We start from the raw sequence: 22,744 nt of genomic DNA, 5'->3' as shown, positions 1-22,744 counted from the left end.
CAAGGGGGAGTTATACTCTGTTTGAATCAAAACTCTGGAGTGGAGCTAGAGAGAAGTGAATATTGCCATGCCCAACCCCTTTATTTTATAAATGGCACCTTCTTTATTTTATAAATGGGGAAACTAAGGCCTAGAGAGTGCGCATAGCTATAGTGCCCTCCCTTATTATTCTCTCTTTCCTGATGTCTATATCCTGTCTACTTGATCCATCTCCCCATAAGACTGTTAGAGGCCTGATTTGCATGTTGGTTCTTCCCTCAGCACAGCAGAGTAATTCAGTAAATTCTATTCTTTTTTTTTTTTTAAATATATTTTATTGATTTTTTACAGAGAGGAAGGGAGAGAGATAGAGAGTTAGAAACATCGATGAGAGAGAAACATCGATCAGCTGCTTCCTGCACATCTCCTACTAGGGATATGCCCGCAACCCAGGTACATGCCCTTGACCGGAATCGAACCTGGGACCTTTCAGTCCACAGGCCGACGCTCTATCCACTGAGCCAAACCGGTTTCGGCAGTAAATTCTATTCTTAATCTCCTCCAGAGAATTGCTTCTTCCCAATAGAAATTACAATAGAGAGAAAGGGATTACTGAATAAGAATTTTGTCTTTAGTAAAATTGCTTTCAATCATTTAATGCAAAAATTCATGTCCCAGTATAATATTTTAGCCTATTTCTTAAGAGTGGAAAGAACTCACGAATTAACAATGGGATTCTTATTTTAGATTAGGAGAAAAAGATGGGTTCTAGTTTTGTATTTTACAAATGCTTCAGAGATTGCATTTTTACCTCATATAAAAGTCCATTTGGCAACAAATTCAATATTATCCAATATTCAACAAATATTTCTTGAGCTCCTACTATGTTCCTAGAATTATTTAGAATCTTAGGATTCTATCAGGGACAAAACAAAGTTTTTGGCACTTGTGATTATATCTTAATGTATATTTTGTAACATATGAACCTACTGCTTTCCAGCACCAAATTGGTTTTGGATAGCATTCTGGGGAAAGTGTGTCATTTTTAAAAGTTGTCTTCCTTAAAATAAAAGACCTACTTTCTCAAGAAAATTGTGTTTTTGTCAAGTGGCATGAAATTTGGCACAATACTGCCGCCTGGCGGCTACTTGAATCAGGAACCCACATAGGCTACATAAAGTCAACTGTTTTATTTGTAAATTTATTTTTATTGTTGAAAGTATTACAGATGTTCCCTTTTTCCCACCATTGGCCTCTTCCACCCTGCTCTCAAACCCTACCCCAGGCCTTTCCCACATTATTGTCGGTCCATGGGTTATGCATATCCTATATAATAAAGAGCTAATATGCTAATTAGACCAAACAGCAGAACAACCGTCCAGACATTCTTTTGGACGACAGTCCAGATGACTTTCCGGACCAAGCCAAAGCTTCAAGGGCCGGCCGGAGCTGTGAGGGGCTGCGAGGGCCAAGCCCCTTGCACAAATTTCATGCATCGGACCTCTAGTATGCAAATATATTCATTAGTTGATCTCTTCCCACCCTCTCCCCTCCCCCACCACCACCACCCTGTAAGATTTATGGAAATATTATTCTGTTTTTCAGTAGAAGCCATTGACACACAAATACCCAGCCAGGAGTATTGAGAGTCTAATTCTTTTGGTTTTGTAACAGAAAGATTGGAAGGGCTCCGTCGCTTTTGTTGTTGGAAACCAGGTTGAGGACGATCTTCTCATTCGAGCCCTCACCCTTGCTGTCCAGGTCCCTCAGCGAAGACTCTTCAGTATAATATCATGGCAAGACATTCTCCAGCAGGTACTGTCCTTCCCACTCCCTCGAAGATATTTTTTCTTAAAATAGTAGGATAAAATAAAGAAAACTGTCATGTTCTTGGGCTATTTGGTAAATTTTTGTGGATTATTTTAAACACTTAGCTAGAATAATTTGAATTGTTAAATCTGAAGTAATTATCTGTTGTCCATGAATATTGGTCATTCAACATTCATCCATTCAACAAAAATTTCTGAGGCCTTACCTGGCTCCTGCTAGGTTATCTGAGGAATTATTTAATGAAAGTTCAATAAAATAAAAGATAAAACTATGTAATGCTCCAGGAAGTCTAACTAGAAAGATTGAAGTCTACAGAGACTCATAGTTGCCAGAGGGGCCCAGTAGCATAGTCCTGTCAGATGGCACATACTCATACAGTCACTGAGCGCTGACCACAGTGACTATAAATACTTCACCTTGTCCATGCTCTTCCTTGCTAGATTCCCAACGCCTCAAGTCACCTAGGTGTTTGAAAGTCACATATATCTATGTTATTGTTCTTTATGTATGCCTTTCTCACAATAGATGAATTTTAATTTTCTTACAGATTGAAGAAGCAAATGTACTATTTGGAACCACCTCTAAAAAGTCAAAGCAATCTGCAGGCGTTAGCTTTCCCTTATATTATGAGGTAGGTAGACATACTTATTGAAGATATTTTTATTTTAGAAAATGAGAATTGAAATAATAATCTTTTAGTCACTTTAATTCATTCTTTGAAAACAAATCCCTGTTTCTCATTGGAGCTGTTTGTTCTTGGTGATGGGCACTTAAAAAATCTGCCGTCCTTTTAACTAAATTCCTCTCTAGGAATAAAATTGTCCAGATTGTCTACACCATCACTGCATCCAACTGAAGAATATAAATCAGAAATTTTTATATGCAAGAGTGTCTGGTTATACTTTCTCATGGTAATTATTGAGTATGTGATAATATTTAAGGGGGTCATATTATTAGTGTATGAAAAAGTATTCATTTCACCAAAGACATAATGTAAAAATGTCCCCCAAAATGTTTCCTGCACAGGACAGAGCCGCCTGGAATGATTTTCTATCAGTTTGTGAACTTTGTACACATTCTACATCCTACTTTTTAATCAATGTGAAAATGACAATAATCTTCAGATTAATGGTGCATTCCATTTCTAGCAGATGCTTAACACCAAAACCTGGCTTGGCTGACTAGTGGGTTTGTGCAAAGGACTTAGAACTCATACTCAGTACAAGAGGATTTCCTTTCACTTTGCCTTGTTAATAACTAACTTACAGCTCACAAGAAACTATAAAAATCCAGCGATTAATTAGAATATCACTTAAAATTTATCAGGCACTGTTTTATGGCTCTGTAGACTAAAACACAAGGATTTTTGGATCTTTATAAGACAAACTTGTTTGTACTTTATTTCAGTGATGACTAGTAAAATTTTTTTTTTTTTTAAATTTTTATTGCTTAAAGTATTACAAAGGGTATTACATATGTGTCCATTTTATCCCCCCGCCCTAGACAGTCCCCTAGCCTCCCCTATCCCCCAATGTCTTATGTCCACTGGTTATGCTTATATGCATGCATACAAGTCCTTTAGTTGATCTCTTACCCCCCTACCTCCTGCCCCGCAACCCTCCCCGGCCTTCCCGCTGCAGTTTGACAATCTGTTTGAGGCAGCTCTGCCTCTGTATCTATTATTGTTCAAAAGTTTATAATGGTCTCTATTATCCATGAATGAGTGAGATCATGTGGTATTTTTCCTTCATTGACTGGCTTATTTCACTTAGCATAATGCTCTCCAGTTCCATCCATGACGTTGCAAATGGTAAGAGTTCCTTCCTTTTTAGAGCAGCATAGTATTCCATCGTGTAGATGTACCACAGTTTTCTAATCCATTCATCTACTGATGGGCACTTAGGCTGTTTCCAGATCTTAGCTATGGTGAATTGTGCTGCTATGAACATAGGGGTGCATATATCCTTTCTGATTGGTGTTTCTGGTTTCTTGGGATATATTCCTAGAAGTGGGATCACAGGGTCAAATGGGAGTTCCATTTTCAGTTTTTTAAGGAAACTCCATACTGTCTTCCATAGTGGCTGCACCAGTCTGCATTCCCACCAGCAGTGCACAAGTGTTCCTTTTTCTCCACATCCTCTCCAGCACTTGTCGTTTGTTGATTTGTTGATGATAGCCAGTCTGACAGGTGTGAGATGGTACCTCATTGTTGTTTTGATTTGCATCTCTCGGATGATTAGTGACTTTGAGCATGTTTTCATATGTCTCTTGGCTTTCTGAATGTCCTCTTTTGAAAGGTGTCTATTTAGGTCCTTTGCCCATTTTTTGATTGGATTGTTTATCTTCCTTTTGTTAAGTTGTATGAGTTCCCTATAAATTTTGGAGATTAGGCCCTTATCAGATATGACATTGGCAAATATGTTTTCCCACACAGTGGGTTTTCTCGTTGTTTTGTTGATGGTTTCTTTTGCTGTGCAGAAGCTTTTTATTTTGATGTAGTCCCATTTGTTCATTTTCTCTTTCGTTTCAAGTGCCCTAGGAGCTGTATCAGTGAAGAAATTGCTTCGGCATATGTCTGAGATTTTGTTGCCTTTGGATTCTTCTAGAATTTTTATGGTTTCCTGTCGTACATTTAAGTCCTTTATCCATTTTGAGTTTATTTTTGTGTATGGTGTAAGTTGGTGGTCTAGTTTCATTTTCTTGCATATATCTGTCCAGTTTTCCCAACACCATTTATTGAAGAGACTATCTTGGCTCCATTGTATGTTCTTGCCTCCTTTGTCAAATATTAATTGAGCATATTGGTTCGGGCCGATTTCTGGGCTCTCTATTCTATTCCATTGATCTATATGCCTATTCTTGTGCCAGTACCAGGCAGTTTTGAGAACAGTGGCTTTGTAATACATCTTGATATCTGGTATTGAGATCCCACCTACTTTGGTCTTTTTCAGGATTGTTGCAGCTATTCGGGGTCTTTTTTTATTCCAGATGAATTTTTGGAGAGTTCGTTCTAGATCTCTGAAGTATGCCATTGGTATTTTAATGGGAAGTGCATTGAATTTATAGATTGCTTTGGGTAGTATGGACATTTTAATGATGTTGATTCTACCAATCCATGAACACGGTATGTTCTTCCATCTGTTTATGTCTTCCTCTATATCATTTTTCAACGTCCTGTAGTTTTCTGAGTAGAGGTCTTTTACCTCTTTAGTTAAGTTTATTCCTAGGTAGCTTAATTTTTTTGGTGCGATGGTAAACGGGATTGTTTTTATAATCTCTCTTTCTGAAAGTTCACTATTGGTGTATAGAAATGCCTCAGATTTCTTGGGGTTAATTTTGTATCCTGCTACATTGCCAAATTCATGTATTAAGTCCAGTAGCTTTTTGATGGAGTCTCTAGGGTTTTGTATGTATAATATCATGTCGTCTGCAAATAAGGACAGTTTTACTTCCTCTTTTCCAATTTGGATGCCTTTTATTTCTTCTTCTTGCCGAATTGCAATGGCTAACACTTCCAGTACTATGTTGAAGAGGAGTGGTGAGAGGGGGCATCCCTGTCTTGTTCCTGTTCTTAGGGGGAATGGTGTTAGTTTTTGTCCATTGAGTATGATGTTGGCTGTGGGCCTGTCATATATGGCTTTTATTATGTTGAGGTATGATCCTTCTACTCCCACCTTGCTGAGAGCTTTTATCAAAAATGGGTGTTGAATTTTGTCAAATGCTTTTTCTGCATCAATTGATATGACCATGTGGTTTTTTTCTTTCAATTTGTTTATGTGATGTATCACGTTTATTGATTTGCGGATATTGTACCATCCTTGCATCCCTGGGATAAATCCTACTTGGTCATGGTGTATGATCTTTCTGATGTACTGCTGGATCCGATTTGCTAAGATTTTGTTGAGGATTTTGGCATCTATGTTCATGAGGGATATTGGCCTGTAATTCTCTTTCATTGTGTTGTCTTTACCTGGTTTTGGTATTAGGGTGATGCTGGCTTCATAGAATGAGCTTGGAAGTGTTCCTTCCTCTTGAATTTTTTGTAGTAGTCTGAGGAGGATAGGTTTCAGTTCTTCCTTGAATGTTTGGTAAAACTCCCCTGTGAAGCCGTCTGGTCCTGGGCTTTTGTTTGCTGGAAGCTTTTTGATGACTGCTTCAATTTCTTCCATAGTTATTGGCCTGTTGAGATTTTTAGATTCTTCCTGATTGAGTTTTGGAATGTTGTATTTTTCTAGGAATTTATCCATTTCCTCCAGGTTGTCTAGTTTGTTGGAGTAGAGCTGTCCATAGTATTTTTTAACAATCATTTGTATTTCTGTGGGGTCTGTTGTTATTTCGCCTCTATCGTTTCTGATTTTGTTTATTTGGGTCCTCTCTCTTTGCTTCTTGGTGAGTCTGGCTAGAGGTTTGTCGATCTTGTTTATCCTTTCAAAGAACCAGCTCTTGGTTTCATTGATTTTCTGTATTGTTTTTTTGGTCTCTATGTCATTTATTTCTGCTCTAATCTTTATTATCTCCTTCCTTCTGCTCACTCTGGGGTTTTCTTGTTGCTCTCTTTCTAATTCTTTGAGTTGTAGAGTTAGATGATTTACTACCATTTTTTCTTGTTTTTTGAGGTAGGCCTGTAGAGCTATAAACTTCCCTCTCAGGACTGCTTTCATTGTGTCCCATAGGTTTTGGATTGTTGTGTTTTCATTGTCATTAGTTTCCAGGATGTTTCGAATTTCTTCTTTGATTTCATTGGTAACCCAATCAATATTTAATAGCATGCTATTCAGCTTCCAGGTGTTTGAGTATTTTGGGTTGTTTTTATTGTAGTTTATTTCTAATATTATGCCATCGTGGTCTGCGAAGACGCTTTTTATGATTTCAATCTTCTTGAATTTGGGGATACTTTGCTTGTGACCCAATATATGGTCTATTTTTGAATATGTCCTATGAGCATTTGAGTAGAATGTATATTCCCTGGCTTTCGGGTGAAGTGTTCTGAAGATGTCTATTAAGTCCATCTGATCTAGTGAGTCATTTAGGATTGCTGTATCTTTGCTGATTATTTGTCTAGAAGACTTATCCAGTGCTGTCAGTGGTGTATTAAAGTCCCCTACAATGATTGTATTGTTGTCGATCTCTCCTTTGATATCCTCCAGGAGTTTTTTTATGAATTTGGGTGCTCCTGCATTGGGTGCATATATGTTTACCAGGGTTATATCTTCTTGTTGTATTGATCCCTTTAGTATTATGAAGTGGCCTTCCTTATCTCTTGTTATGGCCTTCACTTTGAGGTCTATTTTGTCCGATATAAGTATTGCTACCCCAGCTTTCTTTTCCTTTCCATTTGCCTGAAAGATATTTTTCCATCCTTTCACTTTCAGTCTGTGTGAGTCCCTTCTAATGAGGTGGGTTTCTTGTAGACAGCAGATGTATGGGTCATGTTTTTTTATCCATTCAGCCACTCGATGTCTTTTGTTTGGAGCATTTAGTCCGTTTACGTTTAAAGTTATTATTGAAAGGTACTTGTTTGTAGGCATTTCTGTTTTTGTGTGGCTGTTTTCTTTCTGAGCTTTTTATTTCTTATTTTTATACCAGTCCCTTTAGCATTCCTTGCATTGCTGGCTTGGTGGTGATAAACTCCCTTAGCCTTTTTTTGTCTGTGAAGCTTCTTATTTCCCCTTCAAGTTTGAATGATAGCCTTGCTGGATAGAGTATTCTTGGATTCAGTCCTTTGCTTTGCAAGTGATGACTAGTAAAATTTTTATGTGTCTCAGGTCTTGGATGATTTCATAAAGGCCTCTGTAGCATTGCCTGAGTGCTATCTGAACAAGTTTCGTTGGGTTTATATGTGATTGACAATACCATGGATTTTATATTTTGACTCCTGCCACATTATCATGGGAAAGCTCTGTGCTGTTAGCGTTAAATAACATATACTTACTATCTTTTGTTATGATGTTCTGAGTATGTGTGCTCTAGTTGGGACATTAAGTGATACCTAGATTTAAATCATTAGAAATTTTCTTCTGAAGTAGCTATAGAAACCCATGTCCAGTTCTTGACCCTGGGATCAAGGAGCACCCCAAAGGACTCTTCCTTCTTCAGAAATGCTCAGTAAAAATCAGAGATGATACAGGCCAGTTTTGAAGTCTAATCTGGATAGCCATTTGACTGGGATGCAGGATCACACAGTGTCACAAATTCAGAGTTCAGTTGAAAAGCCATTTCTCTCCAATATATGCCGTGGCTCTTGGATGTGTATGCTTCACTCAGGGAGGTCCATTTCACATCTGGCTCTACCACATTCCTCCAGTGGAGCTTTTGGGCAATCAGCCTCCCATACCCTCTCACATACCCTTTTTTTTAATGGTTGCAGAAGAAAAGGGAAGCCGGATGAGCAGCACCACAGAGACTGAACCTTGCATGCAGCAGATGAGCATTGATATCAGTGACTATAGCAAAAATGGATAAAGAACAAAAACAAATTCAGGCCCTTGGTCAGGTTAGCCAAGGACAGAATGCACATGTGGAGCAGAGGGGCCCATTTCCATCTCAGTCCCTCCACACTCAGGACCTGGTCAGGAACTCTGTCGCCTGGTACTTCATCCCAAGTGAATTAAAAAGCTGTGGGTGATGCCTACTGAGAGCCCTGAGGTAGCTGTGAGTGGCGACCATGAAAGAGGCCCAGAAGCTAAATTCTTCTGAGATCTCTGGGCTTTCAGGGCATGTGGACAGTCTGCTCCTGAGTCTATTTCTGCTGAATGTCCTGCATGGTCTATAGCAAGTAAACCCCTTGCCACAGGTGAACTCTTCAGGAGCCAATGTAGGGAGTCTTATCTTTTCCTTCTCAAGGGAAACTGCAATGGGAAAGAATAGCTACTCTTACAAAATTGCTTATGTTGCATGGGAAAGTCACAGTGTTGTTTCCTCTTAGACCTGCGTTTTTTTTAGCGAGACCTCAAAATAGATATTATAAAGCCATGCACTTCCACTCCATTTACTCTAGTTGTAGGATATTCTCATTGGCCTTAAATCAGAGCCTAGTCGTTCTTACTTTAAACACAGTTCTAATCAATTTGGCTTTCTGGTTTCCTAGCTTGTGGTCAATTAGGAGGAGCAGCAAATTAAAGTGAAACTTCATTATGGTACAGTTCATCCACAAGTAGTAAAATAGTGTCAGAACCACATTACATATTTCCAATAACCACTTGGAATGTCTGGGCCTGCAAAGACCACATTCCTGAATGATGTGCTCAAGCTTTCGTTTGGATGGCTTGGTGTTGTGTACACTCCGCCTCATTTCTGAAATTGTGTAATTTCCCCTGAAACTTTAGAATTGCATCTAGCCATGATATTGTATATATGAGAGTCTTTATAAATCTCAGTTTTTTTGAAAACCTGCTTACATCTGTGCTAATGTAATTCCACAGAGACATGCATAATAACTATAGGCCATTTGTTCATTCACCTTCTCTTTTTGGAAATTGTGTTTTGCTCTTGCAAGAGTTACTTCAAGGACTCATGTGGGAATAGGAAAAGAATAATCTTTTTTAGTCTCAGGAATGTTAGCTATTTATTTATTATATTATTATTTAACAATGATGGAGACATTGATGATCTCATGCACTGGCATTACACATAACTACAAATTCTAGCATGTAATCCTTTTTGAGGATGTGGACACCTATGAAAATGAATACAGATATTTCCTGTATTATATAGTAACCAGTTTTACCCAACAGTGATATTGTACCAAATATGAAACAAGTATATTCTTATTCAAGCATTAGTGCCACACACTATCTGGATAATGGAGGAGGGAATATGAATATTATGAAGACTCTGACCTCAGAAGCTTAAGAACTAGTTAAAAAGAAATAAAAGGAAAAAAATATAAGCCTGACACATAGTAGGTATTCAACAAATGTTTGTTAAATGAGTAAATAACTCAATGCAGAAAATAGTCAAGTCCATGAGGAACAGACGAAGTGTTATGGCCATTCCAAGGAAAATGAGATTGCTATTAGCTAGGGTTGGGAGAGTTTTGTGGAGAAGATGGTATTGGCAGGACAAGGAAAGGGGTCCTGATAATTTTTATCTTTTAAATATATTATCCAAATTAATCCATATCACAATTCTAAAAGAAAATATAAAGAACCTCATTTTACATATAGGGAAATGAACGCAAAGAGAATGTAGAAAGTCTACTAATTAGAAAACTGAAGAATTTGGATTTAATTGTAGTTAAATTCATTGCCTCAAGCTTTGCAATTTTTCCACAAACCCAATACCCTTTTACTGGGCTCAGAGCTGTTCACCCTTGGATGGGTAGGTCTTGGAATTCCAATGTGGCAGAGGGCATTCTAAAAAAGGGGGAACAGTTCAAGCTAAGACATAGGAGTGGGAGAAGACTGATAATACATACTAAATTTGTAGTTACATGGTAAAATATATACTAACTAGGAGAGGTAATCCTATGCCTATTTTAATTATAGCTTTAAAATCCTAAGATGGAAAGCTATGAGAAAACATTTTAAACAGTGAGAAAAATCTATGCTTTAAGATTCATTCCTGGAGCTTAAATTTATTTTTTGAGTGTACACAAATATCTGTCTGACCGTATATGTTTTATGGCCCACATAGAGAATCTGACCTGTTCATTTGCACATACACTCATTCCTGACCAAAAGGAAAAAGGAAAATACTAAGGGTCATGCAAAGCCAACTGAAATGTCACCTATGAGAAATGTCGATGTGCACTGTACATGCAGATTCTCCTACTTGTGATTAAATCTGATACATAGTAAATGAGCATTATAAGAGAGATGCACCAAGTTTGGACTTGGACATTGTGGTTTTGATAAATTAGAAGGAAAAAAAAACTACCAACTGGGCAGGGATTTGTTTGTCTCACTTATCTGAAATCAGAGATTACTTTCTTAAAAGTTTTAGATTCCACTCCATAGTTTCCTTTATTTCATGATGGTGATCATTGCACCTCCCTGCCTGGAAGGCCTCCATCCACACATGGACTGTGGTTTCTGTGCTTGTCTGTGACTTATTCAGAAAAGATAAATTAGGTTACCACAGAAACAAAACACCAAAAGCCTGCTGAAACAAAAATGATCTATAAAAATAAAGATTTTTATGCCCTAGTTGGTGGCTCACTTGTTTAAAAAAAATAGTCAATTTGGTACAGTAAAGGACTTGGACAATCGTAAAGATTAATGATATAATGCAATTTTACAAATATGCAAATAAATTTCCTCTTTATATCTATCAATAAAAAATAAAACCTTATGTTTTAACTGATATATTTTAATTAAGATATTTCTATGGCTCTTCCTATTGGGAGATCATTAAATATGGAAAGATATTCTGTTCCTATATTTGAGAATAATGGACCATATGCAGTTAAAAATATAGGATGCAAATTTTACATTGTCATATCTAATTAGTTTCACCACATTTTTAATATACTTTGCTATTACATTGAATTAGTATCCCCCTATGTAATAATTTCATATTTGATCCTTCTTCATGGGTGTATAACATGTTTCTCAGCTCTTTTCCCTAACATGTATACATAATAACTCACAAGTACGAGTACAGAATCTATTATAATCTGATTGGCACCCTTTTCCAGATTCCTAAACTTATTTCTTAAACAGTGCCTCAAATTAACAGTCTACTCAATAAAATTTCAAGCCCTTATTTTTTTGGGGGGTGGCCCTTGTCAAAATGAAAAATGGGAAACTCATGCTTCAGAGATAGGAACAAATAATATGTGAAAACATTTAAGAGGTTTGAAGTTATTAAAATGGCAGATCTACTGGGAACAGAAGGAGCAGTATGTCATGGAAGAAATGAAGGAAAAGGGAGACAGGAAGCATTCTCCGGCCTTTTCAATCCTGCATTTTAAAACAAAACAAAACAAAATTCAGGAAGAATTGGAAGGTAGCCAACCTAATGCCGTTATTTCATAGAGCTTAGGGACACACCAGGAAATTACAGGCCAGTTAGTTTAACTTCACTTGTGGGGAAAGTATTAAAAACTGCTGCAGGAGATCAAGTAAAAGGATGCTTAGAAAAGCACAGCTTGATTAAGGCAAGCCTGGCCAACGTGGTTTTCGGAAAGGGAAGGTCATGTCTTAGGAACTTGTTGAAATTCTTTGAAGCTATTATGGCCAGTATAGTCTTCAAAGGGTACAGCGAGGCCCAGGATCTGTATATCTTTTTCGTTCCACACCAGCCCTTCAGGGATGCTTGCAGAACATGGCCCACTTCAGGGCCTTGGTGCTCCAGGATTAGAAACCGCTATCAAAATAGCAGAAAATAACCTCTGAAGGAACATTTTTAAAGCTGGAACCAATTAATACAATCTGATATTTATAAATGTAAAATAATGACTTGGAACAAAATTTAGGAATATTGAGCTATTACAAAGAAGTACTACGTTGGGACTATAAAAACAACCTAGGGTTATTGTGCCAAAATATGGGCTTTGGGAGCATTTCTCACCCAAAGAAGGGAAGATGAGAAATCAGAGGGGTAGAAAGAGTTATAAAGGGTTAGTTAGCAAGGATGGCAACCGAATGAATTTTGTCAAGATGGGGAAAAGAGCAGTACAACGTGTTAATGTCCTGAGCCCCCATGGAAGGAGGAGGACAGAGCAGCCCAGCAGAGAAGGTCAAGTCCAGGCTCATAACTGAGAGGCAGAAGGTCAGGGCTCTATTGGTTTAGGAATGGGCTCCCAGGGCTCGGAGCTCAAATGTTTGTCTCTCAGATCTGAAACTTGGAGTTCTGTTTTCAAAAAGCAGAGACAGGAATGGAGCAAGGTTTAGCTAATGAATAGCAGCCATCAGGTTAGAAGCCGGTGGTGAGATGCACTGATCAAAGCAGACCGCCTGGGTTCTAACTCTTGACTACTTCCTCGCTATGGAATCTCCGATAAGTTACATAACTCCACTGTATGTCAGTTTGCTCTTTGTAAAGTCAGCATTGTTGATAGTACCTACCTCATGAAGCTGTAGTGATGACTAAATGAGATAATAAATACGAAATACTTAGCCTACTAACTGGCATAGAGTAAGTGTCCAATTAAGTTTACCTATAATTAATAATAATATTAGTAATTAAATAATATTGAAATAATAATGATTAATATTTTAAAAATTCTACTGAGTCATGGTGAATGTTGGGGTTTTTCATGGAAGCATGAAAGAACTAGAAACATCTATGACCAGGGTGTTTTTATTGTGGTAAAAATACATGCATAAAATTTACCATCTTAAGTATTTCTAAGTATAGTTAGTAGTGCTAAATATATTCACATTGTTGGGCAATTAACCAGTCTCCACTTTTTCATCTTACAACAATAAAGACTTAAAAAAATAAAATTAAATTAAACTTGGTTTGCAATCAGTTTAGAGAAAAATATTAGGTTTGTAGTACAGGTGTTATATAGCTTTGGCTAAATCATTAAGTGATAATCACTAAGGTTTAGGAAATGCTTTATTTGTATACATCCCACAAATATTTGAGTGCCTATTATACACCAAATCTATGCTTCAGTTTATCTTGGGGAATGAAATAGATTCCTTGCTGTCACAGAATTTACACTTGAATGAGGAAGGCAGGCTTTAAGCAAAAATTAAATATGAAAAAATATATAAAATTAGGAATTGAGATAATTGTTTTAAGTCAGGGAGAATCACAAGAAAAAAATGTGTTGGAGATAAACTGATAACAAAGAGAGCCAGCTAAAGGGTAGGGAAAATATTCAGACAGAGGAAACGGCATGTGCAGAGAATCTGAGGCAGGAAGGGGAAGATTCATTCTTAGAAGAATGAAAAAGCCCACTCTACCTGGAACAAAAAGAGAGAGTGAGAAGAGAGAGGTGGGCTGAGGCCAGATCTATAGGGACTGGTAGGTCTTTGTTAAGAAAAAGTTTGCATTTTTACTTAATAGAAAATTGGGAGATATTAAGGTTTTTAAAGGGAGAAGGACACAAGCTGAGTAGTGTGTTTGTTTTTCCATATTTTCTTGCTGTTGGATGATGAATAAATTGGGATGGGAGCAGGAGGCAGACATAGAAGTGAGGAGACCAGTTAGGAAGCCATGGGAGTATCCATGTCGAGAGAGAGCAAGCAGGCAGATTTAAAATATATTTAGGAAGAAGATGCTGATGTGAGATGTTAGGGGTGAGAGAGAAGAAGGTATCAGGAGTGACTCCAAAGTTCTGGCTTAAGAAACTGAGTGAAAACTTTACTGAACTGAAGGATGCTCTATTTAAAAATGACACATGGTTATGCAATGTAGTTTTATTTACTTTCAGCAAGTAAAGGGATTCCTATCCAAAGGTCTGCCTCCCTGATTGACCACTGTTTGCTCAATTACAGGTTGAGTTCAGTTGGCTACACTTACTGGGCTGGGTCTGTCAAGCTCATCCTGTTTACAGCTGGTCTGCAAAATACTGGCTATATTGAACATCTATTGAGAATAGGATTTAAAAGAATAGCCCAGACCCTTGAGACCCTTATTCTACCTAACAAAAATAATTTTGGACATAGAGAAAAGTAGAGAAGACTAAGTTTGGAAGAAGTTTGGAAGTATACTGTGGGACCAGTTAAATTTGATATCGAAAGCTATCTAAGAGGAGATATCAAGAAGGAAGTCGGGATTTGTAGTTTTTCATTTTTTGTGTTCTTCTGTGCCTATCTCAGTGCTGGTACATGGTATGTATCAAAGAAGTATTGTTGTCTGAAAGAATCAACATATTAAAGGAGGACTAGTGAGAGTTACTGGTAAAGACTACAAAGAGTAGATAGACAGTAAACCCTTTCAACAACAGCAGTTCAGTAGTACTTCCTGGGAACTAGCAGTTTTGGCCCCTTCCATTTTCCCTTTATTGGTTCCATAGTCTATACAGTGGTTGTCTAACTGGCTGAAAACCCATTAGTTTACAATGAAATTTAGTTGGTTGCAGTTGTATGTGTGTACTTTGTGATGGAAACATTTTTTTTTCTGTAAGTATAGGTCCAAAAGAGTTGGAAAACCAATGCATGAGAATCCTCTAAACCTACTCTGTGTTAATCATCCAATTGCATTTCCCCTTTTTACTTGCTCACCTAACACTGGGCTAAGGGACAAAGCAGATACTCATCCCAGCCTGCTCCTCACTCAGCAGACATTTCACCGAGTTTCTTATCACATGCTGGATAATAGACACAAGACTGAGTTGGACCTGGTGGTCTCTGCCCTCAGGAGCTCATAGTCAACAATCTTATAAAAATAGGTTTGCTTCATGCCATTGTATGGCATTTTAATACCTTGTAGCAAGTCTGATATAGAAGTTGTATATTTAATGCCTGGTTGTAATTGAGTCTGTTCTTCATTGAGCCCTGTGGCTGACCTCACTTAGTGTTCACAACTTTCAGCCAAAAGGGTAATGGTCCCCAGACAAGGGTATGTTGGAAAGAGGAGAATGGGAGGGGCAGGACACTCACCAAACAGTCAAAGATGCAACAAAGATATGGGAGGCCTTGTTTCCTTAGCGGGAGAGAAAGTATAGCTGAAATTAAAATGTGGTAACAATTATCATGCTTCTATATGTTTTTAATGTGATCTCTATTTCTGAAATTCTAACTCCTCAATCTTTGGTTGCAAGGAAAGGAAGAAGAAATATCAAACTAAAGCTGGGAGAATGGACTATTAGAGAAAAATTTGTTTATATTTATTGGAGAGCTACTGTACATATTGAGTACTTAGCAAATATTAATTTGAATGGATGAATCTAAGATAGAGCTTTATGTACTAAAATTCATCCATTCTTCTATTTCACAAACATGATTGGCAAAAACAAAAACCCTCAAACCTTAATAGCATGATAATGTAAGTTAACTGAAATATGGTCACTATATTGATTCAAGAAATATATAAAATATATAAGGTTAGGAGTTTGAATCACAGGAAACCAACCTTACAAAAATTCTTACCCAGAAAAAGTGAAATTGTTCAATAGACAACTTCCTTTAAAATTTTGTATTTCAGCTTCATACTTATTTGGGTTACATGTGAGCAAAGCCCACAGGACCCTCTGCGTAGTGCCCTGTGCCACACTACAGTCCAAATCTAACAAATTTATCATTTCCTAATTTGCCTTTATCAAGAATTTTTATGAAAAAGACAAACGCATTTTGGCTCACTCACTCATCAGGAAATGTTTAATTAGATTATATTTATCAGAGGGAACACCTAATTATTTTAGTTATTTCAAGTCTTATAATGTTACCCTTCCATTTACCTCTGGAACTGCAGAAAAGAAGGGCAGAGCCAATGACATGTGAGTCATAGGCATCACTGTCGGGTTCTGTGTCCTATAGGAGAAGCTAGTCTTGCATTGGATTCTCAAAGATTCATTTTAGGAATATGATTGGGGGGGGGGGGAAGGATGGATCCTATTTGAATGCAATGCAAGGGACAAATATATTACTTTTTGTAACTAATAAAATTTCAAGGATGACAGCAAATTTCTGATTTGCTTTTCCTCCAGTAAAATGTCTGCTTTGAATTACCCAGAAAAAATTATTCTTTCTGCCAACTTGTTTCAATTCCCTGCGTAAAACTATCTACAGAGCATTGTCAGAGGTTTCCCATAGAAGTTCATTTCAGATTTCTCAACCATTGGAGGAACACACACACACACACACACACACACACACACGCGCGCGCGCGCGCGCACTTTTCCCCCTTTTTGGAGCAGGCAAAGGAAAACGTACTGGATTGGTAAGGCTGTGTATGGTGCTTTCCCTTTCTTTCTGAAAGCAGAGACAAGTATTAGTCATCAGATGGGGGGGAGGGAGAGTTTTTGGTCTCACCCGGGGCTGGTGTCCTGTTTTATGTATGCAGGCCCGCCCTGTGTGTAGGCGGAACCGGCAATAGCCGCGTGATGTGATTTAAGAGGTGCTGGAAATCCTGCCTGTCCAAAAATAGCCCCCGCACCAGCCTATTGAGTTCAGGCGCAGTGTCCATAAAACCCTGGTTTAAGTGAAATGAAACTGCCTTTTGCAGAATGTTAACCCATCATGTCTCCTATCCTCTCTGCTCGAATCTACTTCTCAGAGATAAAAACTGGCCCTTGAAGTCATGCCCATAAGGGTGAAGGGTTAGCAAGGGCCAAGGCTTAAGGTAATGATGCAAGTCTCAGAAGCAGTTCTGCACAACCATGAGTGTTGAAACTAAGCCCCTTCCGTATTCATTCAGCCAGGCAGCCAGTCTTCTTTTCGAATCAATAGTTTATAGAACATGACATCTCACACAGTCCTCTTTGCTGGGACCCTTAAACAAAACAAGAATAATAACTTACATTTGGAAGATGTTTGTAGGAACACAAAACTTTTTCACACACAATGTCAGATCTGATCCCAACAACAACCTGGTGAAGCTGACTTCCCTTTTACTATTCTCATGTGGTAAATGAACAGAGTCTCAAAGAGGTTAACTGCTTACCCACCACCCGCAGCTAATCATGGCAGAGCCCACGTTAGAACCCAGGCATTCTGACTCCAAAGCCAAGGCCATGCTCTTGGAGACACAGTCCCTGTAGTCAAGCAGCTAACAATTGAGTTTAACCTGTTTAGCAATTTATCTAAACCAAAGAGCACAGCCCCCGGGAGTTTTCTCCAGTGGTGTTATTGAGAAGGTGTTTCCCTTTGTCTTAAAGTTTTTGAAAGAACTGTTCCAAACACCAGCTTCCGAGCACACATTACCCTTGGAAATTTGAGTTAGGTTTTATCAGTCATTCCTTGGGAAAAAAAAAAAAATCTCCACTTAGAATACTGACCACTTTGCACAAAATTTTAAAATACAACAAGAAAACAAATTAAATTAAGGTGCAATGTTCTCTAGGGGAGCTAGGGGTGTTTTGAGAGTAGTAGGAAGTGGGGCTAGACCTGATGCGGCATCAGGAAGAGATTGCGCAGTTCAGAACATCTATATCCAAGCTCATCGACTTGCTCCAAAACTGAACACACACATACACCTCTGTTCCTTCAGCCATTTGGATGAGCCACGGTTTTGTGGTAACTCTAGCTCATTCCGTTTTAGTCATTGTAGCTCTAATTCACTTCTACCCTTTTCTCCCCAAGTGCAAAGTGCACTAAGTTGAATAGAATTATGTAAATTTCAGACGTAGATGTTTTCACTTATCAGTCAAATAGCCCTGTTCAAATGCCATTTCTTTTATGAAATCTTCTTGGAATTCCTTAGGCAAATTCATCTTGCTGTGTTATACCGTGGTGGTTTGTTTGTGTCTGCCTCCCGTACTTCCTCGTGAGTGGCATGAGCAGGAGAGGCATTGTTATTCATTCCCTAAAGACCCTGTGCTCTAGGCTAGCAATTCCAAGCTATTTTGGTCACATTTCCCATCAGCTAAAAAAATAATTGAGCATTTATTCTATGTATGTTGTGTGTGTATACAGAGAGATAAAAATGTACGGGAATAGAAACAAATTACCAATATTATAGAACATCCTCAAAAATAAAAACAAAAAAGGACAAAATAAGGATAAATATAATCAGGAGCTCTAATATTTTCCCCATCCTGGTGGCTAGTCCTGTGCGTGTGTTGGGCTGCATTGAAGACCAAAGCCACTGACTTTAGCACACAGGGGGAACAGAATAATGTTTGTGAAATGGCTAAAAGAATGAATGAATCCTGTCCTATATATACAGTCTTTTGGGCATATTCAGCACTTTCTGTGGCACCAGTCACTTCTTAAGTTAGTGAACTAGCACTTTGCTTTCCCAGCCTCTGAACCCACTGGCTTGGCGTGAGGAGGGCTGGCTGATGTTACCCGCCATCACAGTGCCTTTACAAGGGACACCTGCTCAATGTTTGTGAAGGTCTGCATGATTTGTGTGTTGACTTTTTTATATTTAATTTCAGTCTTCAACCTGGAAAACAGATATGGAAATGAGCAATTCTGTTAGCCTAGGATAACAAAGAAGTTTAAAAAGTGCAGTGAGGACATAGAGCAATGCTTAAAGCTTTCTGAAGTTTCTAGGGAAAAGTTTTAGGAAAACGACTTAAAAATTGAATGGGGGATTTAGGAAGTAATGAAGGAGGGGGAATTCTGGGCAAAGGACTCAGTCCATGTAAAATAAGGCAGACATAAGATGGCACAGTGTACCAAGGAAGTCTCAGCTGGGGGTATCCTCAAGTTCAGGCAGGAAAGTGGAAAGAGCAGCCAGCAGTGAGACTGGACAGGTGTGTCAAGGTCAGGTCATAGAGGTCTCGGTGTGCTCTGCTAAGGAGTGAGCAGTTTGGTCCTGTGGGTATGGGAGCCATTGAGGAATGCACAGCTAGGAGTAATGTGAGGGGTGGAGCTATTAGAATTTGTGTGCAGGAAGAATTCTCTGGGAGGGTGGGGGGTGGTGCTGTTAAAAACAGTTAATTGCTGTATAGCATTTCTATTGCACCTATAATTTATCAGCTGTTTTACTATAAAATAATACATGTTAATTTTTTAAAAATTGGAAAATATAGAAAGAGCAAAGCCCATAAAATGGTGGGTACTTAAAAAGTATCTGTAAAAAATTCCACCACTCAGAGTATGCTTCTTTCTAAACAATAGGAATTATATAATATATGCTTTCTATCATGTCATTTCGACATATGATGTTAGCCTATTTCTAAATCCATATTCAGTGTCTATATAATAGAAGCATGTCTCTATTTAATAATTCATTTAAACAACCCCCTTTGCTAAATTTAGACTATTTACTAATAGTTATAACCCTGATTGTTTCCTTATGAAAATTTTCAAGAAGTGGAATTACTAAGTCAAAGTATATAAATCTTTATAAAGCTCTTGACACAATGTCAAAATGCATTCGAGACAATTTGTGCCAATTTGCATCCCTTCTAATACTTCCAATTTAACCACATCCTCTTCAACTGTGTATTTTTTATCTTAGTCAATTTGATAAGCAAAAATTGTAAGGTTGGGCCCCGGCCAGTGTGGCTCAGTTGGTTGGGTGTCATCCTGTGCACCAAAAGGTCGCCAGTTCGATATCTGGTCAGAGCACATGCCCAGGTTGTGGCTCAATCACCCAGTCAGGGTGCATGTGGGAGGCAGCTATTCGATGTTTCTCTCTCCTTATCCCTTCCTCTCTCTCTAAAAAATCAATTAAAAACATAAAAAAATTATAAGGTTAGATATTTAATCATATTTTTATTGTCTGTGTTTTGTGAGTATGGAATTTATTAAAGTTAAATGATTAGGTAATTTTGTTTTCAGATTTCTCCTGATAATGGGAGGGGACCCTTTATTGTCTAAATTCAGAATGGGGGATATTTGCTTTAAGTGATTTCAAACAGATTTCACATGCTGTGAGGCAATACAGAGAGGAAGAAGCCATCATCGGCCCCACACAAACTCAAGGTGGACTGCAGATGAAGGGTGCACGTGCAAGACTGCTAATGAGGGCACATCTTATTAGCCTACAGGAGGGGCCTCGACGGAAATGTCAGTGAGGCCCTGGCAGTGGGACCTAGGAAGAGTAATCTCAGATAAGGACATCTGGGAAGGGTTGATGCAGAAGGCTCGTTGGTGTGAGCCCTTCCAATTTATAACCTCTTCTTGGCTCCTGTGTCAGTGGCCCTCAAAGTGACACACATCAGTCACCTGGAGAGCTCATTAAAATACAGTTCCAGATCCCAGCCACAGTGATGGGATCAAGGCATTTCAGGGGTCCAGGAACACACCTGTGAGCAAGTATCCAGGTACTTCTGAGCCTGCACTTGGAGAAACACAGCCACACCTCTGTCCACATGCTGCTCACAGGACCAGAAAAGAGTCCATCCTCCTCCATGATGAACTCGCCACCTGTGCTCTGCATCCCCCTCACCACCCACCCAGGCTAGACTGTGGCTCTGCCTATTCTCACCCCTTCTCACATCTCCCAGAGTTCACCCATTCATTCATTGTTTCTTTCATTTTTGAGCACTTGTGCTGGGCACTGTTCTGGGTGCTGGAGGGACAGACATGAACCTGCCATCAAGGGACTCTGTCAGTGGTGCTGCCTGCATGCCCACATCTTTGTCTACAGCTGCTGGGCAAATTAGAAAACCTCCCCTGACCACACAAGCTTCTAGAGCTATGAGCAAATGGCAAACAAGCTGGAGGGAAAAGGAACAGAGTGTAAGCTCTGAAATACTCATTCAGGGGTTTGAGGTTTGCCATGGGTTACCAAGACATCGAATAAAGCCTGAGTTTTTGCTGCATATGAACAGTCACTGAAGATAAATAACACACCAAGACTCTCAATGAGACCTCTGTGCAGCTGATGTCTCTTACCTGTTCTAAACTCTCTGTATCGTGTTACTTTCAAAGTGAAATCCAAATTCCTGTCATATGTCCTTCAAGCTGCTGGTGGCCTCACTCTTGGTTATCTCTCCAGTGCCAACTGTCCCTCAGATTTGGGGGTAGCATATCCCGCCACCTGTCAGAGCTATTGGGATTGAGGGTTCTGAGTCTCAGATCCTCACCAGGTCTCAGGAAAAGAGAAGTTCAGCTATTTAGAGTTGAGGCACCAAATAAGGATAAAATGAGTAAGCGTGCCAAGAATATTTAAACATAAAAATTTTAGGTAAAAAACTCTCCATCCCTCTAGTGAAGAAGAGGATTGGGAATGAAGACTGGGGAGGAGCAGAGATGCTGGGTGGGTATCTAGTAGCATCAGCTAGGGGGTGAAAAGGCATAATGTGAGGCAACAGAATATGGTGACGAGGAGCAGGACCTGGAAGCAGATAGCCTAAGTTCAAATCCCATCTCTTCTACTTACTTGCTGTGTGATTGCCAGGCCTCCATTTTTTATTTATAAAATGGAGTAATAAAGAGCACCCACCTCAAAAGGAAGGTGAGAGTTAAAGGAGCTAGAATGACTAAAGTGCAATCCTGAGATTATTTTAGTGCAATTGTTGGAACAATCCTCATCTGGCACATAGTGTGTGCTCTGTAACCATTGCGTGTCCTGAGAACCTACTCCTACCTGCAGTCTACTCCCAGAGCTTGTTAGCTCTGGCTCTAAACATTTGAGAACACTTTCAAGCCAAACAATCAGTAACCCTAAATACACCATTCTAATATTTGTTAAATGAGTGAATATACTGTATATGTACATATGTTGGGGATTCTGTGAAGGGACTTAAAAGAAGAATCAGGTAAGAACCTGAACTTCCCAGCTCCTGAAGGAGACAACCTGTGTAAACAAATAATTCCAATATGAGAGAGTTAAATCCCTTTGGAAAGATTTGAAAAGTTGTTGGGTTGTTCAGTTGTAGCGTTCACTACAAGCTAAAAGGACTAAGAAGGACTTCAGACAAGTGGGAACATCTAGGGACTAAGGAAACGATCTGATCTAAGAAAAAATATTGTAAGAAAAAAGACTGCCAAGATAAGAGTTGAGTGTTGCTCATCAATACACATCTAAAGCTAAAATACCTCTGACCTTTCTAGGTAACTACAGGCCTGGTGCACGAAATTTGTGCACTGGGCGGGGTTGGGGGAGGGCCCCTCAGCCTGGCCTGTGCCCTCTTGCAGGTTGCGGCTCCATCCGGGAGCCTGGCTTCTGGTTGAGCAACACTCCCCCTGTGGGAGCACACTGACCACCAGGGGGAAGCTCCAGCATTGAGCGTCTGCCCCCTGGTGATCAGTGCGTGTCATAGCGACCAGTCATTCCGCCGTTTGGTCGATTTCAATATTAGCCTATTATTATATAGGATTCTTCCATAGGTTATCACATTCAGCTCTATGTGCCTTTATGCATTTCTCTGATATACAAAAAACTAACATGCTACTTAATTAACAAGAGAAGTTTAGCTTTTTCCTTCTTTGGAAGAGTAATCCCAACAAATGTTTCTCAAGTAGAGGCCTGTGCT

At 38.9% G+C, this 22,744-nt stretch overlaps 1 protein-coding gene across 1 annotated transcript in view; it reads left to right on the top strand.

The window, feature by feature from the left end:
- SPAG17 (sperm associated antigen 17) overlaps nt 1-22,744 on the top strand; it is a 140,518-nt gene that overhangs the window by 15,208 nt on the left and 102,566 nt on the right. Inside the window, exons 2-3 of the mRNA XM_036343930.1 lie at nt 1,654-1,794; nt 2,357-2,440. Coding sequence (XP_036199823.1) covers nt 1,654-1,794; nt 2,357-2,440 — 225 coding nt within the window. The remainder of the gene's footprint in view (nt 1-1,653; nt 1,795-2,356; nt 2,441-22,744) is intronic.

This window comes from Myotis myotis, unplaced genomic scaffold (assembly GCF_014108235.1).
Source record: "Myotis myotis isolate mMyoMyo1 unplaced genomic scaffold, mMyoMyo1.p scaffold_m19_p_18, whole genome shotgun sequence".
Lineage (NCBI taxonomy): Eukaryota > Metazoa > Chordata > Mammalia > Chiroptera > Vespertilionidae > Myotis > Myotis myotis.
This window is presented reverse-complemented; position numbering and strand designations above follow the sequence as displayed.